This window comes from Lasioglossum baleicum, chromosome 3, assembly GCF_051020765.1.
Source record: "Lasioglossum baleicum chromosome 3, iyLasBale1, whole genome shotgun sequence".
NCBI lineage: Eukaryota > Metazoa > Arthropoda > Insecta > Hymenoptera > Halictidae > Lasioglossum > Lasioglossum baleicum.
The window spans coordinates 5748129-5770218 of NC_134931.1; the positions used below are offsets into that span (position 1 = coordinate 5748129).

Below are 22090 nucleotides of genomic sequence, written 5' to 3' on the forward strand. Positions count from 1 at the left end.
ATAATCGAGCTTGCACTGTACTTAGTTTTCAGATATTTTTACGGTTCGATCCGCAGCGTCCGCTTTCACGAATGATTAAACTCGCGTTCAATGCAAACATACGACCGGCTGCCGTGAATCTATAAAAAGGACACTCCATTAGGGGTGAGGGGATTCGGTGACCGACCCTCATTCGGCAAATTTAGACGCGTTGAGCCCGGGGATCGTTTCCAATTATTTCGCTAGTAAAAAACGAGCGGGCGAATTCGAGGAGGGCAATTATACGCGGGGCGCCGCGACGTGTAACGCGACGACTTAGAGTTTGCAATTAAACAGCAACAATTACACGGGGTAACTTTAGACTGTAATAACACGGAATAAAGGGTTGCCGGTGGCGGTGCCTAGCCTACCACCCTCCTGGTTAGAGGATGATTTACCGATCCAATTAGATATCTCTCTCTTCCTCCCCGCCCCTTCCGCCTCGCGCCTAACCAACACACGCGATGGGGTGTCGCGTGCACCGACGTCCCCTTCGACTCACCAACACGAGCATCGATGCCAGAATTCGCGTCCCCTCGACGTTTCTTCGATCTTCTCGAGAAGACGTCCGGTCAAATTTAACGACCGCCCAGTTAATACGCGCCGACTACAAATTGGAATTTGCCGACGTAACGTCGCCAGTTCGTAGAGGCTGCAATATTTTCTGGGAATTATACAAAATAATTGCGATATTCATGCTAAATATAAATGTTCTGCACCTCTTGGAAGAAACAGAAGCTATTTATTGATTTCACCCTGTTCATTGCCTCACTTATCACGATAATGCGAGGAAGCAAATTTGCAGAAAAAATTAATTTACAAAAGGGTAAGATTCGCAGAGGGGGGAATTTAGTTTGCAAACGGGAGAATTTGGTTTTCAACAGGGTGAATATGATCTGCAAACTGGTAAATTTGCAGTGCAAAACTAATATCAAAGATCTACCGCCAAATACTATGCTTCTCGTCACTTTCCTTTTGTTTATACACGATGTAGAAGGCATTTCAACATTCGGCAATGAAGTTGGTAATTTAGACACATCGATAGCGAAAACAGAAAATAGTGGAAGATTATAACCGTTATACATAAATATATCCATTATACATGAACGATTGAAAAAACAAACTTTGCATATATATCTGATAAATTGATTATCATTGATGACAATAACAGACATAAATAGTTTAATTGAGCGTTCCTATTACGTTTTACTGTATAACCCATCTGTGAAAATATGTTTTTCAATATAAGCAGATTCTACGGGTACAAATTTCTTCACGAGCATTTTCCTCTTAAAGTCAGAAATTCCGACGCTGTTTCAGCGTGTATCACACTAATTTGCGCAGCGAGCACTTCCCGCCTCGGGTATCCTTTTTAATTCACTTTTTACGGGTGGCAATCGAGAAAATTCGCCGCGCAATACTTCCAAAGGAAATTAAAGCGGGAACCGTCGCGCGGGTGACGTTCCCGAGCTATGATCGCGAGTGAGTGAGAGAGAAAGGGAAAGCGAGAGAGAGAGAGGACGCTGGTCTGGTTGCAGCGGCTGCGTATGCAAATTTTATACAAGAAACCCGTGTCCCTTCAAAGAAAGGATTCACAGAGGACCGGTGAATGTTTTAGGTGGCTGGTGCCGGGTGCAAGGAAAGGCATTACTCTGAGAACGTTACAACTGCACCAGTGCCGAACATGTCCCGTAAAGTGACTCTAATGGGGTCACGCATTGGCACCGGTTACTTTATTTATTTATTCGAAGCCGCTCTCCTCCAGTGTCCATTTCCCCGGGACACGGGCTTCGTACAATTTTTCCTCGGATTCCGTTACCTACGTCCACGAGTTCTTCCGGGTTTCGCAAAGCCGGTTGATCCTCGTTAAAGATTCAACCGAGTTATCCGAGTCCCTGGACCACTCCTCCGACCTCCCCGCCCCTTTCTAGATTGAAATTTTCCATGCGAACCAGCGCAGTCCTCCGGCTGAGCGAGAGAGACCAGCTCTCCTCTTCGTCTTCGGACCGCGCGCGGTCAGTTAATATTTTAGCCTCGACGTTGTTGTGGGATCGCGCGTATACCTAGCCGCCCCCTTCAATCTAATTGCGAGAGCGACGACGACGCAAGGAGCATCAACCGACCAATTTTTCCCATAATCAATCAGGAAATATGATAGAGAGACAGCTCTCAGTACGTTGCACCAGCAACGTCGCGTCGCCGCCATTTCTTCTCGCGACCCGACCGGTTAGATTATTTTAACAGATCTTAAGTGGCGTCTCATTTCGCCCGCCACTTCGAACGAAGTGGGTTTAGCTTTCATGGCCGAACCAGTCGCAAAAAATTCCGCTGCAACATTACGCAAACCGATTCCATTTCATCCTCCAATTTCTATGGAATTACCACGCTGCAGCTAGTAAAGTCTGACAAGATAAGCATACTTCTTCGAACATATTCATTTCCATCATGCAAGCACGTCTTTCGTACTATGAGGCGAACTCTTATATCTTCTTCAAAGAAGTTGGCCCCACTAGGTTCTCCAACCGACTCTCCGCTGCACTATCTTCAGCGTTATGAAAATTTCAAAACTACAAAAAGAGATTGAGATCACTAACTGCAACGCGCGGTCTATAAAACGAGCGGTAAAAAAAAAGTTTCATTTATTTGTCAGGCGTGTTTCCTCAACGTTCCTAGCGTTTGACAATGCATCGCGGAGTTTATTCTGTACTGTAGTAAAATACTAATTAAACTTTCGGATGTGGGAGTGTGTTGATGAAATTGCTCATTTATGGTAGTTAGTACGATCGCGTATACGGATGCGACCGTGCGCAGACGATATATACGACCGAAAGATAGGCATTAATAGAGCGAGTTTTGGTAGGATGAAAATGGGAACGAAAGTGGAAAATCTGGGAGTATGACTGGTCGGTATCGTGCCGCGACAGACACCTACACCGGACGTGGGTATTAAAGGACTGGGGATCCACGCGGCATTATTCGCGGGATGATAATAGAAATCCTGGAACAAGTGCGCTCGTGCAACGCGATAATGCCGCCCGCCGCGCAATTATAGGAATATCTGTTTCGATCCAGGAGGACAGGGGTATGCGTTCGCAAGGATTGCAACGTTAACTCCCCGAAAGTTGATCTTATTGTCATCCAAATATATTACTCTTTCGGACCCTCTCTCTCTCTATCATTAATATTTATCACGCAAACAAGCTGCCAGACATTATGAAATGGTAGAATATTTCGAATATTTTCAAGGAAAAACGTAATTTGTTCGTAATTAATTAAGCCTTTGACTTAATGCCCTCATTTTCATAACGACCGAGACGACATGTATTACGCGATCAACCGTTATCATCCACGTCAAACACAAAACTCTTTACAATCTTTGTCGTTTAATGTGACTGTCTTCAGCAGATAATGGCGCTACCGGGTTTATTTACCACTTTTATACATACACTTCGGGACAAAAAGATAGCACATCATCTATTTTTCCTCTTTTGATACATTAAACTGAAGAGAATGAGTATTTTAATATGTCAACATATCCTGACAGGCCTGTACGTACAATGTACTGAATATCATCCACCACAGTCACTTCAATAGAATCTTCGAAATGAAAACGTAAATATTGGGGCACACAAGCGGGACAAACTGATAGAACAAATAGCAGTTTTACATTTGTCAGTTGTGCAGAACTTACTGAAGAGGAAACATTTATTGCAAAACGTAATTGATAAAGTGGGTACTAGCTTCTCTCTCTTTCGTGCTTGTTTAATAAAACAACATATCAAAGTGTGAAGAATGGGTCGTGGAAAAAAAACTAAGTGTATGTGAACTACATAGGATATTGAAGTTAAAGGAAGAACAAGATTGAATTACACAAATATCGAAAATTGTAGATAGATGCCGAAAAATTATTATGAGCTTGTTAAAAACTCCTGAAAATTACAGGAAAATGAAGAGTTCTGGGCATCCACAAAGTTTAACTGCCCGTGAAGAACGTGCAACATTGAGAATAGCATCAAATTCGAGGATGACTGCGAGACAAATCGCTGAAAGTGCTGGCGTAAACACTAACGGAAAGAATGTACGTTGTGTTTTACAATAATGCAAGCACTTAGCGCGAAGAGAATTGCAGAAAAAACCTTGGTTAAAGAAGGAGCATAAAGCGTTCCGCTTACAATTTGCCGAAAAGCATATAAATATGAGGGCAAAGTGGCGAAGAGTCATATTTACTGACGAAAAGAAACACACCGTGACGATTTCAATGACACTGAAAAATGTTACTTGACATCAGTTTCCGAGAGGTACAGGGTGTCTCCATAAAATATTTCAAGGTCATCGAAACATTAGGCGGTAACATCTATAGGGAAAGTCATCGAAGTCGATGAGGTATTCCATTTTCTGTGAAATTACCAAGATATGAGGATGTTGATTTTTACCATAAACGAACAGCTAATTCTTCGGCTTGGCCAGTGTCGCCAGAATCGACCAAAACTGGTCGATTTTCCTCTCCTCCTTTTCCCCTTCCACTATCCCATTCCAGCACCATGAGCATACTCCAACATCCCCTACTAAGACTGTAGACTGGTCGAGTATTAATCTGGTTATCAGAGAGGGGGTAAATTGTGTTCCCCTCGATTTCCTCGATCTGGAGCGACACTGGGTCTGGCCCAGCATGCGGTGGGGGGAGAAGGCGCCGGAAGAGCCAGTCGCGAATGGTCGGCAAAGTAAATAAACTTGTGTGGTTTAGCTGACGGGCAATTGGCAAGGAGAGCACCTTGAGAGCGAGAGACCGGTCGTGGCGAGATCTCGCGCCGGTCGACAGGGACCAGGAATCAGCAGGTGACGGTCAGCTGAATAGCGCGCGAGGTAGAGCGGCGTGGCAGAGGAGGATGGAGATCGTGAAAGAGAGGAAGAGAGAAGCAGAGAGTGAGCGAGCGAGAAATGGCGTAAGAGGGGAAGGGGTGGGACGACGGAAGAGTGAAGGGATGAGGATCGGAGTACAACGTCATTTAGCAGACGACGCGTATAATGGGGGAAACGAGCGAAACCCGGTATAAGCTATGCTCGCCGGGAACGGCCGCGTGCAACGCGATAATTCTATTTGCTGTACGATTATGAGAGTATCTACCTCGAACCAGACTCTGCCGCTCTCGTATTTCGCTCTCGCATTTCCTACCGGGATCAAAGCGGATGTGAGACCACTCGCGGACAGAAGCCCGATAATAATTATTTGTCCGACACGTTGCGATACGCTCGTTATCCACGGCCCGTCCTCCCCATTGCCGCCCCATACCTGGCAGTGTTTTCCCTTTAGTCCTTTTTTTTTTGGTGCCTCTTTTTTCATTTTGTTCGTCGTGACAATCAACCTATTATCGTCTAACCCCTTAACGGGTTGCTCGTCGTCGGTTGGTTTTACTGAAAGAATTCTCCGTTTGTTCATTTTAAGTTTGCCTTTCACTCGTGCGCGAGGTGTAGGAGTAATCTTTTTATCGCTTTGTTCGAAATATTTTTTTTTTTAAAGATGAGTTAACATATTGGCCCAACGATACAGTAGAATGCAATGAAAAATTGTTTCAAACGATCGTATATACGTGTTCTACGTCGCGGTAAATAGACGACCTTTTTAAACGATCTTTGATCTAGTTATACGGGGGTTTATTCTAGAAAACCATCTTTGAAAAATGAGAACGTAACTGGTATAAAGTTGTAATAGGATGATAACACTCCAGTCCCCTTGATATATGTTCCAAGGCATATATGTATTCAATAAATTTTTTATAAATGCATTTGTATAATCATAATAATTGAAAATTCAACATTTTCGAACCCCTCAATGTTCAATAATTACCAAAAACACCAAACAGGAGATTAAAAATCTCCGGTTACACAATAATCGCAAGCGAAATTGTAAGATTATTTCACTGAGGGTGTGCTGTTGGTGCAGAAGTTGCTATCGCCGATGAAAGATCCACTAAAAAGTACTTAACCATGGACCATTAACCATAGACTTTCACAATCGCCAAGTGGCTATAATAATGCGGTCTTCCACAGTAAGGGTTAAACTACTGTGCGGGTCGCGCTGGCAGACTGTATCGCAATAAAACGAGAAAAAAACGGAACGGGTATGCATTGGATCGGATTGACGAGCATGACAGTGTCGCCGGCAATGTGCACGTCGCGTCGGCCGGCAGATAATGATCAGATCGCGCGGAAACGCGGCGCGGTGATTCGCGGGATCCGGGCGATCAGCAAAGCTTCGACAGTGGCTGCTTCTTTTTGCAGGTTTTGCGTGGGCGATCGATTCTACCTGAACGAGAACAAAATTCTCTGCGAGTACGATTACGAGGAGATGCTGGCGTTCGCCAATATGTCAGTACAAACACCCGCTTCGCTGGCGTACATCAAAAGGCAACTGCCTCCAACGCCGACGCCGCCAGGCCCGAACATGCATCCCGGTCACAATCCACAGCAACCTCATCAGGGACTTGGCCAGTCGGTGGGTCAACATAATCACGCGTCGAACGTAAGTTAAGAGAGGCGGAACGTTTGAAGCGTTTTACACGCGTTTCTGCGTGAAATCGTCCGTGCTTTTGTCGTTTGTTATCAATATCCAGGAGTGCGTCGCGTTTTAATTGTACCACCGCGACCTTTTCACTCAGCCCACCCGACCCTTCTCCCCCCGCCCACAATTATCTGTCACTTTTGCGATGCAAAACGCGCGTTCTTTGCGCCATCGTGCCCCGGTCAGTCGCTGTGCTACCAATTTCACGGGTTGGATTAAGTCGCTAATTGAAGTCGGTCGTTCATCGACTACGGTTCAAACGAACGCGGTATAATATCCTTCTTCGATCGAAACCATTCGATCGTTGACCCTAAGAGCATCTAGATATCAGTTTTCAAAGCTACCAGCGATTTTTTATGTCTCTGATTACCGCGAGAGACAGTTGAATTTTCTTGAAATGTAACCAAAATAAGTAAAACGAGTGTTGAACATTAATTTGACATTTTTAAAGTCGGTTCCGCTTCTCGAATGTCCGCAGCATTCGCATTCCCTTATCCTATATCTATTTCTGGTGACACGTTTATATAACTTGTTTTACCTGCTTTAACTGGTACCGTTAGCTTCCTTAACACGTTGGTAGCGGCGTGATAAGCTTGTGTATCACATCTGAGTATCTTATTTTGTATGATGATTTTCGTATTAAAATATTGTTAGTTATTTGTGACTATACAATGTGCACGTGTACAATGTAGCTGATGTTAGACATGATATTATTGTAAAATTAGAAGATTAGACAATTCAGTATAACGGAGTCATTCAATGAAACGTATTCCAATAGCCGATAAACTTTATTTTCTGTTTTAATAGTTTCAATGTTTTTATCTTGCAATTACTTGAGACTTGAGACTAACGTACAGAAAAAGAATCTCATAGAAAGTTTGATTTTACCTTTTTTGATTTATTGAAAATAATGAATTAATGGCTGCAGGGACAAATGTCGGGGAGCACGCCGACGGCGAACGGTGGGACGGCCATAGGCGTGGGTGGTCCAAGGGCCCCCGGCGACATGAACAACAACGGGCTGTCTGGTCCGGCTCTGGGCCCGGTGAAACCTCCGCCGATGTCCGTGCAGGCGTCGACCAGCTGAAACGAGTTGTCGCCTCCCTTGAAGAAGCTCAGGTGTCTCAGCGGTTACTAAAGCTGCCCGGCGGACCGAAGCTGAGAACGTTGTTGACGGAGCGAAGAACGGAGACAGGAGATAGAGGGAGCTGGAGGGAAAGAACGAGAGGAGTAGAGACGGAAAGATAGTGAGAGAGAGAACGAAAGAAATAGAGAAACGGGGTATAGTGAACGCGCCTACGGGTGGACTAGAGTGAGGGAAAGTGTGAGAGAAAGAAGGAAGGGTGCGAGAGGGGCGCGTCAGGTCGCGAGGATCGCGATTCCTTACGAACCCGAAGAGAAAACGAGAGCCGACTTTTCGGCGAAGTGGTTCGCGAACGCCACAGGTCGATCGAACGTTTATACGACACTTCGTCGGGAGGTTCGGTGATTTAATCACTGTGATCGCGAAGAATGTGAACAAATTTAACGGAGGATTTGTTGATAAAATTAGGACCGTACGATCATATTGAATGCGTACACACCAACACTTGTACACTCACAAACACATACAGAGACGTGTACACGAATGCACCCACACGAACACACACGCCACAGGTACATACACCTCCACGTGTACAGGCAAACGCGTCTTGTAATATATGATATCGGCGTATAACAATAAGATAGACGATTCATGTAAGATATATTTCTAGCGTGAAACGGTGCGAGAGCGATTAGAAGTGTGCGCGCGTGTGTGCGAAAGAGAGCATGTTTGCGAATGTAGCAGAGTCCCCTTGTAAATATCCGAGATCGTCGACTCTGCAACCCCGAGAGACTATCAGTATACGCAGACCAATCGATGATTTTTAATGGTACTCGTGATTCGTCGCTATTCGACGTAGCAGCTAATCGAGCATGCGAGGGTACGGAGGAGCGGAGATGAGAGGAGAGGAAGGAATAGAGAGAATGAGACGACGAGGGATCGATTACTGGGGTACTTTAAACGACCGTGACGAACGCAGGAATTGTTGAATCGTCGTTAGGCCCCGTTTGTGTTAAAACTATTAGATTACTATTTCGCAAATCGTTAAGAGTATATTTGTTTTGTTGTTCAGTTAGGTTGATTCGCGATCCGTTATGTATGTGTACGGTGTTCTCGATTAGACGTCGGTGTCGGGCTCGCGTCGTCTCGAGGCGAGTTCGACACGCGAATATGACGAATCCCGAGGGGTCTCCGAATCGCGGTATACGAGCCGAAAACGTGGCGCAATTGTTCAAGATGGTTGATACCAAAGATTAACGATAGAAGAGTTTCGATGCTCGCTCGAAGGCAGGCGGAAGATTTGGATTTTCGGATTTCAAGCTCGGCGAAATCGCAAAACCGACGGCGATTTCGACGACTCTGCTCGGAACGAATTTCATTGGCCGCTCTCGGGACTGCTTCCCTCACTTCATCTGCGTTTCTATCGAAGGTGGGAACGAACGATCAGCATGGTGGGTGCTAGTGACCTCGAACGTCCAATTAATTTCGTTTCCATATCACAGCCTATCGGAATCGCTTCGTTTCCCGCTCGAACTCTGAACAAAGCTTCATCTCGAACACGATCCCGATCCGTTCGTGTTCGGATTTCTGCCGGACGAGGGGCTTAGTCGCGGCTTTACGCTTTAATGCCAAAAAACAAGCTGGAGAAGAAGAGGCAAATAGAGAGACGACGGCGACACCTATACCAAAACACGACTGAGATGGACGACGAGCGACGCGGGTGCCGATGCCAGATCCGTTCCGCGTCGTCCGACGAAAACGAAGATCGCGTGTATCGCGCATGGCGATCCTGGAAAACTTCCCTGGCCGTGGAGACTAGTTGCGTTCTCTTTCCTCCATCTCCGAAAATGATCTCAAATTCGTTGTAGCTACCGGTCACGGACCTTTTCCATGGATCGCGGGACGATCTGTCAGTTGTAAATTATTCAAGATCGTGAGCAAAATTTGAAACCACCGTATCGATTAAGTACAAAGAGGTTACAGAGAAAGAGGGAGAGGCAGATAGAGAACGAGAGGGAGAGAGTAAGAAAGAGCGAACGCGAGAGAGAAAGAGCGAGAGAGAGAGAGTGTGTGAGTGAAAGTGAGAAAACCAGAACTGTTGCACCAGCTGTGAGATAGAGAAAAAGAAAAAAATGAACAACCGTTGATGTATAACACAAGAGATGCGAACTCTTTCCTCTTTTTTTATCAATCTGTATATAAATATCATTTATTAGCGCACTAATAACGTATTTACGGATCGCCTCGTTAGAGGCTGCCCCATTACTACCGAGAAAATATAACATTCTTATAAACACAAAAAACACGCAGACTTTCAACCGAATTCATCATCTCTCGCTTCCAGGGACTAAAAGCAGACGGCAAGTTGGGCGTTACGACGAGCGGCAGGTTTGTCTGATTTTGTCCTTTATTTATGGATCTTATCTCGACATTAGCCTAACCCTCCCGCGTCTTATTCGATGCTCGCCGGAGTCGCTGGAGAATCGACGAGACGCGAAATCGTGTCGCGTCGCGAGATCCGCTGATTTGTGGGGGCCGTATTGTCCGCATGCTACAGGGAAATATCTAGAACCGAGCCGGCACGTTTCTGACGAGGGGTGGGATCGAGGGTGGTTCGACCGGGAAAGGGGTGAGGGAGAAACAGCCAGGGGGAGGCAACACGATTTCCCTAATGCCTTCCAGCCCACGGAGTTGAATGTTATTATGCACGGTGAAGACTTTATAATAGAACGTTGAAACTCTTTAAAACTCGCAGTCCCGTTCCACTTCGCTCCGCTCGTCGCGCACACCAAATTCCACCCTTGTGTCGTTTATCCCCGAAAATTCCCAGCGAACGTTCAGATTTGAACAATTTCGAGCTTCATGCGGACGTTTCGCAGAATCGAATCTTCCAATGGAATTCATCAGTCTCGAATGGATATGTACCTGCAGTGAATCACAGTAATATTCGGACGTCTTTAAAAGGACGATAATTTTTTTAATATTGGTAAACACGACTTCGATTTTTTTTTTTGAGAATCTAGAACAATTAGTTTACTACACGACGTGGAAAAAAATTATGAAAACTGCAGTTGGTCGCATTTTAGAGAAAATACTAAATGTTGTTGTTTATAACGTTTTTATGTGAGCGTATTTTGAAAATTTTAAAAATTCCTTTCGTAAATCTGTGTTGATTATAGATATTCTGATAATTTCATTAAATTCTGTCAGCGTATTCGCTGAATTTTCAAAGTCAATCTCTTCAAAAACGAGGCAAACCCAACCGAAAAATGTCATTCCTTTTTTCCGACTTGTTTCTGCATATAGAATCACCAAGCCACTGTAAACAGTCTTTATTTTTAGTAATTTAGTTATTTTTATTAGCGTGTGGGCCTCGAGGAATGTTGAAATATAAATAAAAAAATCGAAGATATTTTATCAACCCTCTACAGCTCCGAGTAACAGTGAAGTCACTTACCGATATATGAATATTCTCGAGTCTAAGTTTATTTTTAGCCACAATGTGACAAAAGTAACTTGCTTTGTTTTGTCTGCTTCGTGACCAAAGAAAGTTATGCATCGCCATTGTCAATTCTTATTTCACACATCAGAATAAATCCGTTCTTTTTTGAACTGTGAATAAGAAGTTTATTTATTTAAAGCATTATATTTTTGTTGTTAAAAAATTACATTTTGTTGACATCCATGATACAAATTCGAGCTATACAGAGTTAAAAGAAATCTTTTAAATGAATTTTGATGAAATTGGCACTTATCGTCAGTCTATAAATAATTAGCGTGTCCATCTATTATTCACTGGTTCTACTTCATCTCAATATACGATCTTCCCACTCCGCAACAATTTGTTCGAGTCGATCGTTGAATATTTAACATAAAGAGCAGCCAGACTCCTTAACCTGCCTGCAATCGTCAATATTCATAGTCCGCGAATATTCAAAATAAACTCCCTCGAAAATGTCGTCTCGAATGGAGAAATTTCATTCATTCGTCCAATTAGTTTATACAAGGAATCTCTCGATTCGTAATTACGAATCGAGAGATTCGTAAGAAAGATACAATTGTATCTCGTACCTGTCCTATTAATCCAAATTTAACTGTTGAACGTCGATGAGCGTGCAACGAGAAATTAATACTCGAGCCCAGCATATAGTAACTGCCTTACGATTGTTTATATTAATATTTTTATACATACAATGGCAGAGAAGTTTAGTACAGTGACAAATTTTCAAACTTCTTAATTTTCATTATTTTTTTTATGAGACTTTCACTCACTTATTTCTCGCATTTCTCTGATTAAAATGACACCAAACACGATATAATTTCAACTGTATAGGGCTAGGAAAAATTATTTTATACTTTTTTAAACGTGGTATTTTAAAAAAATTTATTTTATACTTTTTAGTCCGTTTTAAAACGTGGTATTTTTTAAAAATTTATTTTGATTTTTCAATAAATACTTTATTGACTGGTTCACTAAAATATTTATTTAAATATGTTACGAGGATATCTGAAGTCTCAAAGATTATATTAAGGGACTAAAAAAGATGAGTACACCAGTAATTACAGTTCTTTAAATCCTTCCATTAAAACCGTGTAAAATAGACTGTATATACAGGGTGAAGCACCTAAGACTGCCACCTAAAATATCTCCATTGTTTTTAGTAATACGAAAAAATGTTTGACGGAGAGTTTTTTTTTCTTTCGGTCATATTTTCCGATATTTCTAGGTCATCATCGTTGTTTAAAATGGAATGACGAATTAGTGTAACATTATAGCTAATGAAAAGACAAATTCAACCGTGTATAATATGTTGACCTACAAATGACCTTCGAAGGAGTTATTCTTCGAAAAGAATAACTTAACGTACGAAGACCATATTCATGCACAATATTAGTTGTCAATTTGTCAAAAACTTGACACGGCAAAAACCGTGTAGACAAAACGAACATCATCGTTGTCGGCCGATCGTTCCCGGTATCAGGAATCTGGCCTAACGGGGCGCGTGCTCGTTGTGCCAAGCAGGTCCCACCCCCATTTCGCGCGAGCGGGGATCGCTGTCGGTGGGCGCGCGCATAAATTAATCGGTCAGCACGCGAGCGGGCCTGAAAGGTAACGCGAATCTGAATCGCTGTTTGCTTCAGTTGAACCGCCCGCTTTGTTGACCCGGCTCGCATTAATCACCTCAGCTGCGGGGGCGGACGAAACGGGAGAATCGTGGCCGGGGCTAGCTGGCAGGAACGCGGAAGGGGAGGGGAAAGAAAAGCAGAACCCCTTAAAATAATCTGGCTCGAAATGAAATCAGCCAAGGCAATTTCCAGCCCCTGTACCCAACGGTGATGTTAACAGCGCCGGTGGTTTTATCCACCCACTCCGGCCGTCCCCGATTCCAGCGCGGTGCAACCGACAAATGACGACGCGGCAACCCCCTCGCGGCGGCTCACGGAATTAAAGATCCCGAGATAAGGGTGTCATCCTTCGCTATGCATTATGTGTTCGGCAAAAAGCTCGCCCTCGCTATCCTGACGGTGGTCCGTCTCTGTTCCTCGTTCCCGCCGTCTCTCAATTTCCCTTCTGGTCTTCCACCCCCGTCTGTCTTTCTCTTTCTCTTTCTCCTATACGAGCACCCATCTCTTCGTGACTGTTCCCTCGGAGGAGCTTCCAATTAATCTCCCTTGTATCTTTTTTTTCCCCCACCCCGTAGAAGATACCTAGCCGTTTGGCCAGCTCTATCGGCGTCGAGAAGCTTTTGACATGTGTCAGGTTGCTTTATTCCGGCGCCGGCCTTTTTGTTCGACCTGCCTATCGACGCTGGAACTGCGTAAGTCAGTTTCGTTCTACAGCGGAGCACTGATCTCGAGGTCTGACGAAATTCTTCCGGATATGATCGATTATACGAAGTCGATTCGTCAGATGGAAATTGTTGGAACGTTGCTGAGATGTGTTAATTTCTCTGCGACCACCGTGATTTTCTGGTCACTTGAAGCTACAATATTAGACACACGACAGCTACGCAAAATGAGGAGTGACAAGCGAAAAAGACGGGACTGATAAATCTGAATATGACAATCTTCGTCGTATTTTTAGCTATAACAGGATTTTAACCTTTTATATGTCAATGTGTGTGCCCAAATAAGAACGAAACTTAATTTAACTTCTTCTACATCCATATATTCTCACTTTTGTTCGCAATTTTATGTATAGGACAATTTTAAACAGATTTTCGGCAACACCACACCGTTTATGTTTTTGGCTGCTGAAATGTTACATTAGTCGTAAATTTTCTGTTTCACCGAGTAGTGAAAAGCAATTTATACCTACAATTATTATCTGTGAAAATTGACTACTGTCAATGAACGAAAATATTAGACAAATCAAAAGTGTGCCTGACCACTTAACAACGCAATTCATAAAGACAAGGCAAACTAAATATTTTGATTGTATCAGCATTCAGTGTTAAAGACTGGTATTAAAGTCAGAATCGAATGCGAACGACGTTGAAAAGCGCGTGTGGTGTTTGACGATCGGAGGGTCACGGACTTGAGATAGACAAGAGTTCGAGGACCCGCTCGAGAGGAGTGAGCGTGTCCTTTTCAAATGGTCGTGTAAAGTAACTCATGAAAGCAACGGGGTGTACAGAGCGCGGGCCGTTATGATCCGGACATCCTTTTCGGTCGAGGCGAATAGAAGTTCGACCACCGTGCACGCTCGTATTTCACGTTTTATCGCTCGAAAACGTCGAGGGTGGGCCATGTCGGTCGTGCTCGCCAAACCGTGCACGAAAAGCACGGGAGACGGCCGCGAGAAGTTTCAAGGAAAATAGGCCGCGGCGCTTTCCTCCGTAGTAGATAAGCTAGGACACCTAGATGGAGCTTCAGGGCATCGACCGTACCGATTGTGCGTAATTTCGAAGCCCGTATCTTGGAAGAAATGCAGTTTACCCAACTCGACAGACTGTGAATTTTTCAAGATTTTTACTTTTTTTCGATGATCAACGATCGTTATCTCTCGAAGCAGGTATACTATGAACTAAACATGATGCGTCACTCGAGCTAGTGATTCTCTCCTTGGAAGTCATAGGGCTTCTGAGCAAGAACTCGTTAACTACGTTCTTTAGTTATTTAATTAATCGTTGTGAGCAGCTGTACTAACTCCTGGAAAGTAACTACTGCAAAGACAATATTTGTGTTAATTAGGAACTACTTACACAAGTAGTTTATAACAAGAATTTGTGTAATGCCTTTGATATTCTTTCATTTATGTATTTACACAATCAGTACAGTCTCGCTGAAATCAAATTACTTAAAAATAAATATTATACAGGGCGAGTCACCTAACGTTGTCACCACAAATATCTTTGTTGTTTTTAAAGATACGTCAAATGTCTGAAGGACAAAGTTGAATGGTAAAATCAGGCTCATACGATACCAAAAAATTTTTGTTTTCATGTAATTTTTTTTAGAGATATGAAGGTCACCTTCATTTTTTTAAATGGAATGAGGTATTTTTTCATACATCAAACCGACGCAGCCGGACATTCGTTATAAAAAATATGCATACAAAATACATACAAATATACATACATAGGTTAGTACTTTTTTATAGCAAATGTCCAGCTGCATCGATTGATGTATTAAAAAATACCTTATTCCATTAAAAAAAAGGAAGGTGACCTTCATATCTCTAAGAAACATTACATAAAAACAAAAATTTTTTTCGTATCGTATGAGCCCCATTGTACCATTCGATTTTGTCCTTCATACATTTGACGTATCTTTAAAAACAACAAAGATATTTGAAGTGGGAACATTAGGTGACTCAACCTGTATGTATGTAACAAATTCTCTGTCATCTAGTCAGAACTATCCTTAGAAAATGAACCCGCGGGGACACGGACCCGATTGACAATAGCAAAGACAACAGAGGATTGAGATTCGTTTCGGCGGTGTCCGGCGTGAAGAACGATCAACGAAGAACGAAGGACGAAGAGGAAGTGCGCGGGGCCGAGGAAGGGCAAGGAAGCGGTCGTAACAGTGGTTGGTCGGAATCGGAGTCGGTTTATCCCGGTGTATTGTCGGCGCGCATCCTAAAGCAATCACACGGGCGGCCGGCCAACCCGCCATTACACGATATACTGCCTTAACTTTGGACGGAGAAGCGACGCCGGCGTCGGTCTGCGTCGCGCCACGCCACGCCACGCCACGCCAGCCCAGGCCAGGCCGCATCGCGAATGTTACGTATAGGGTGTACCGAAGGAAATAACCGTCATCTGTATTCGCGATAACATCGTAATTGAATGCGGTTGACGGGGATTTGCTGTACGGCAAGCGACCACCGGGCCCATAACCGTTCCCTTTTACCTCGGCTGCCTTCACCCTCCGTCATCCTTCTCCTTTTTTCCCCGCAACCGCCACGTCCCCCGTCCGTTTCCTCTCTCACTCTCCCCACCCCTTTCTCCGACATTTCTCTCTTTCCTCTCCTTTTCTTTCATCCTACCCCACGACTCCCCCACAGGTTCTCTCCTTGTTCCGCGACCTGAGTCTCACCCCCTCGCGACTTCCATCCCCCTCCGCGCCCCTCGCGACCCCCTATGGTCCTATCTCGCCGGGATATTAATCATATCGAGGTGCGGAAAAATCTACTTCGCCGACGATTCGACGGTGCGTCGTGGTGGTATAGTCACGTACACACCATTCCCGAAGAGTGTGGTGGGCGCATGAGCGCGCCAACGGGACAAGGAGACTGAATGGCGATACAAAGATAGCGAACGTAGGAAAGAAAGTTTACGAGGGCTGTTTCTCGTTGGAAGGGATTCCTCGTGTGTTTCCTTGCGCTCCCGAAGTGGACCGCGCGTCCCCTCACCCTCCTCGCCCCCCCGCCGGAGGTTTCCACAGGCCATTCTTCTAAGAAGCAATCTCTCTCGGATGAGAAACCGGGCGGCAAGGGTGAACCCCTGAGTCTCGATTTCAATTAGTTGCTATCGCCGGACGATATCGTGGCCCGCGGACTGACTCGCGCGTGGACCAACGGGCGCGCACCCATTTCCATGGCTGCGCGACAAAACGGTGACGTCGTTGCGGCTGTCATAAAGGAGCAACCTCGCCAGGGTGTATCAGAGTGTAAAAATCAATTAACAGAAAATAAAAAGACACACTTGGGCGAGATAGCCGGAATTGTCCAGGTGTATCGATACTAGGCTATCGAGCCTGTACAGGGCTGCTAAATGCGGAAGAAAGAGGACGGGGATCGCATATCGGAATAATAAACGGGGTGGGGGAGGTCTGGTTTCGGGAGTATATCGAGTCCGCGGCCAACGCGGTGATGGAAAATACTTGTTTCCTCGGGACTGTCGCGAAAGCTGATTGGCGCATGACCACTGGATTTTGCGCTCTATTTATAGTCCTTCGCATCACTCTCGCTTCCGGTCAAGCCCCCTTCTGACCTTTCGCCGCCTGGGTACCGTTGTGGCACAACCGCGGTCATCTACGATCGACTTTTTCTGACACTCCTTTTTGGGACACCACGTATACAGGTATTTCACCTAACTTGACCACCTTTAATATCTTTGTTGTTTTTAGAGATACGTCAAATGTCTGACGGACAAAGTTGAATGGTAAAATGTGGCTCATACGATACCAACAAAATTTTTGTTTTTATGAGGTATTTTTTAATACATCAATCGATGCAGCTGGACATTCGTTATAAAAAAGTACTAACCTATGTATGTCGAAAAGTTAGTAGCTCAGGAAATATTTCAATTTAAATAACTCTAAAATACCATTACTGTCGTACTAACAATAAGACGTTAGCGTTTACTTACTAGTGTAACGTCTTTTGTTAGTACACACGACAGTAATGGTATTTTAGAATTATTTAAATTGAAATATCTTCTGAACTACATACATAGGTACTTTTTATAACGAATGTCCAGCTGCGTCGGTTTGATGTATTAAAAAATACCTCATTCCATTTAAAAAAATGAAGATGACCTTCATATCTCTAAAAAAAATTACATGAAAACAAAAATTTTTTGGTATCGTACGAGCCTCATTTTACCATTCAACTTTGTCCTTCAGACATTTGATGTATCTTTAAAAACAACAAAGATATTCAAGGTGGTCAAGTTAGGTGAAATATCCTGTATAGTAAGGGTCCCATGGAAATCACCGACACAGATTTCTCCGACACGGTTTTCACCGACTCCAGCTTTGACCGACAATAGCTTTGGCCGACAACGCCTTTAACCGACAACGATTTTGACCGACAACGAATTTGATCCACAACGACTTGAGACACAGTATAATAATATTATATGATAATACTTTATAATAATACATATGATAATACATACACTGTGGTCGTCTTAAGTTGTTGTGGATCAAATTCGTTGTCGATCAAATTCATTGTCGGTTAAAGATGTTGTCGGCCAAAGCTGTTGTCGGCCAAAGCTATTGTCGGTCAAATCTGGAGTCGGCGAAAACCGTGTCGGAGAAATCTGTGTCGGTGATTTCCATGGGACCCGTATAGTAAGATCTGCGCTCTTCAAACATCTATAACTCTTACGAATTTATTCTTATACTCTTACGAATATATTCTTACGAATTTGGACAAATCCTTTTTTCTAAACCAGAAGATCGCCAACACAGCTATCATTGTAGCTGATTAAAAGAGAGTTTACTTAAGACTGTTTAATACTGTAGAGTTTCATTTTACTGACTGTTTAAGAGAGTTTCATTTTAAAAAATGAAGGTGATCTTGATATGTCTAAAAAGAATGACAGAAACAAAGACTTTTTTGGTATCGTGTGAGCCCCACTTTACCATTCAACTTTGTCTTGAAGACAAATGTATCTTTGAAAACAACAAAGATATTTGATGTACAAACGTTAGGTGACTCACCCTGTATAAATACAGGTTGGGAGACACGATAGTTTATGCAAGGCGTCTCCGAATGTATAAGTGGCTGAATGGCAATTCTATTAATTATTTAGCCTAACCGGGCCCTGCTCGTGATCAGTGTATGTATGTGGCGTTGATTACAGACGATCGACCCTGTAACGACCGTCAGTGTCTCTGTCTTCGAGTCACGCCGGTTAAGATCCATCCCCACGTAGCATTGGTCGTGACGTCGCGATTCGCCTTGCTCGCTTCTTGCCCGAGCTAAGTATAAGCGTCTACATTATTCGGCGGTACGTCATGAGGACGGGCAAACAATTCGGCTGCGAGGCCGCCGGAAGATCGATAAATTGCATTACATAAATAACGATCGGCCCACGGCGTCAGTGTTATCCTGCAATACGTTAGAATGAACTATCTTGCTCCGTATTACGGATGATACCGGTGATCTGTAGCGCGGGCGTCCGCCAAACCGCTCGCTCCTCTGCCAGGAATTATAGATCCGACACTTTTACGGTGGCTGAAACGGGCTGGGAATGGATCGTTTTTGTGCGATTGTATTCGACGTTTCCGTTTCATACCTTGACGAATACAGCCCGCAACAAAAATTATGCACACTGACTTCTTCGAACGATGATCGTGAAGCGAAGTAATGTTTCGGTATGTGTGAGAGAGATATATATGATACTAGTAAAAATTTATCACTAGGCAAGAACCTTGGTCGGCGAGAAGTGTAGCTGGGATTGGAATTTGATAAAAAACTTTTTGGTTTCTCATTATTTTCTTATGAAACTTTTGCCGACATGTCTGTGATATTTTTCTGATCAGAATGATGCGAAACGATTGAGACCATGTTTACTTGTGCAATTGATGATTTAGTGGAACATAATTTTAATAACGATAACTTTTGCATAAATGCAAAAAGATGCGCAGTCATGTCATTGTAGGAAATAGAAGAATTTGAAAGATTATATGAAGATGGTAAGTAAATTGTGTGTCGTGCGCTTCGTCCATCGGAACTCGTCGAAGACAATAATCGCGGGTGGTCTGGGCATTAGGGGTAAGTTAGTTGGCCGTAAGCCCCCAAAGTACGAATTAGTGTTCGTTGAGCACCATCGGTGGAGAAATTCTGGATCGAGTCTTCCCCTCCGCTCTTCTACAGCTCCTTAACCACGAGGATGTGAACCTGTAAGCGTGAAATGGCGGGGCAACTAAACTAAGAATATTACCGTCGGGATTACCCGCAAACTAGCCGATACTAACTGTCCCAGTATTTCAATTTTAGGTGGCGACGGTCACGTTTGCGCGAGTAACGGGTTTAGTTTCAACATATATGTATACAGGCTGGTTCGCAAATGAAAATGTAAAGTAAGGGAAACATGGGAATCGGTTGACTTATATTATCGACTAGAAATAAGGAGAATAATGAGTAAGTAAAATACACAAGATAGTGAAAATATCATACGATTTAAAAAATACAATTATATCAGGGTAAGGTTGCTCAAGTCGTACCCCTTAAGAAACAAACCGTATAAAACTTAGGATTTATCAAATAAATAGAAATTAAATGTGTTATTCAAAACTTGTGTTAATGTTGTTGTTATTTATTATAACGAAATTGGAAAATCTATATGCTCTTTCACGTAAAATAAACTAAATCTTTAAAAACTTACATCGGTACGACTAAAGGAACCGGTTTCCAAAGTCGTACCCCACCTATAGTCTAAGTCGTACTTAAGAATTCAATTAAGCAACAATAATAATTAAGACGTACTTTTCATTAATCTATTTACATGACACATAGGTATTCAGTTAGTACAAACAGCATATACAAAATTTTTGTTCTTTTGTCAACTCCAGCGCAAACATCGTGCACACTTTTCCTCCCGATCTTTTCCACAAAGAAAACAAAACCAATCGCTTTTCTTCTTTTTAATTTTTAATGCCAATTCCTTTATATTAATTACTGTGTTTCTTTTATTTGCCGTATTTTTTATGTTTTCTTTATTCTGCGTTGACGTTATTTCGACTGACGAGATAGTACGACCTAGGAATCTCATATGGGTACGACTTGACATGGCACAAGTTCAATTTAAAAAGTAAACATAACCTAACATTGAATAAAATTAATACGATTTCGTTTCGACCAAGCGATTATGTAAATTCTACTGAATTTATATTTAATAAATATAAATTATCAATAATTTATCAAGAATACATAATTTTACTAATAACATAATTTTATCAATAATTTACTTGCAAGATTAACTACCAAACATATGCAGAAAACTATATATTATGGCAGACAATAATACGTAAAGCAACTTGGTTGACTCAGATGTATATTTGGTTGCCGTCGTATGTGCTGTTGTCGCCGTAGTTCGTTCAAAATTCAAGTGGTACAACTTGAGCAACCTTACTACTTAGGGTTTAATAAAATTACTAAGAGAAGAGAAATAAATATTTAATAAATCTATTAAAAGAGAAGGAGAAAAGAAAATTTTCATTTTACACAAAGATCCGCAATCTAGTAATAAGACATAACCATAAATGGCTATAAATATGTATAAAAATACATATTTTTAATATAAAGATAGTATTTCTCTAAATATCTACACTAGAATTTCTAGAAGAGATACTGATTCTTACGTGAATTCAAAGTGTACAGATCAATTCGATGAGGGATAACAAAATATGTAAAAAATTACTCTTAAATATCAGAATGATCAAATGGGCACGAGTTAATATCTCAATTTTAATTTACCGATCACGTTTGCGCAAGTAATAAAGGCAACGTTCGTACGTGTTCCACGATTTAAATATGTTCCGGTTGAAAGTGGTAGTACATGCTAATTGGTCAACTATACGAACCGGCTATGAGTTCGGTGCTAACTACCCCGATATTCCCAATTTCGGGGACAAGAATTTTGCTTGTGCAATCAACAGGCCGCTGCAAAATGCTCAGCTCTCGTTTCGTCTGATTGAAGGAGTTTTAGCAGAAAATGTAAATTACTGCGAAAACCGATTTGATCATATTCTGTGCCTCCGATTCAATTCAAGAATTTTAAACAGTTTATTGAATTTTAGCGTTTTAGAGCCGATATAAGGACACCGTCCTTGCAGCAAGAAATACAGCTACATAATATTTCCTATTCTTTCGTTTTGAAAGAAAGTTCGTTGATATAACAAGGTACCTACACTCATACAATACATTATTAACTTTAGATAATTAGATAAAGTATTTCGTTTCTGTAATAATATTAAGAAAATACGCTAATAATTCGCCGAATATTAGCAATCGAGTCTAGTCGATTATTTCGAAATTTTCGTGCGTCGAGGACCGCTTGTTCCTCTTGTGTAAACAGAACACGTTAATGCGTCTCGTTTAAGCGAACGAATTCAACGGGTTCTGATGCTGAAACGAGCTGTCGGGAATAGAAAATCTGTAATTACCGCGTCCTCGCTCGGAAGATGTAATTTGCGCTAATTAGTTGGAGGCATTTTTTCATGCCGCCTGTGTACCACCGCCGCCGTCT

The 22090-nt window shown here is 42.7% G+C and overlaps 1 protein-coding gene across 2 annotated transcripts in view; it reads left to right on the plus strand.

Annotated features, from left to right (window-relative positions):
• Positions 1-9820, plus strand: part of LOC143221941 (uncharacterized) — a 121520-nt gene extending 111700 nt beyond the window's left edge. Inside the window, exons 6-7 of one of the 2 annotated variants that reach the window (XM_076447623.1) lie at positions 6298-6511; positions 7506-9820. In XM_076447623.1, coding sequence (XP_076303738.1) covers positions 6298-6511; positions 7506-7664 — 373 coding nt within the window. In that variant the 3' untranslated portion in view covers positions 7665-9820. Of the gene's footprint in view, positions 1-6297; positions 6539-7505 lie in introns of both variants that reach the window. The other variant, XM_076447622.1, reaches the window with a different exon arrangement.
• Positions 9821-22090: the final 12270 nt, after the last annotated feature.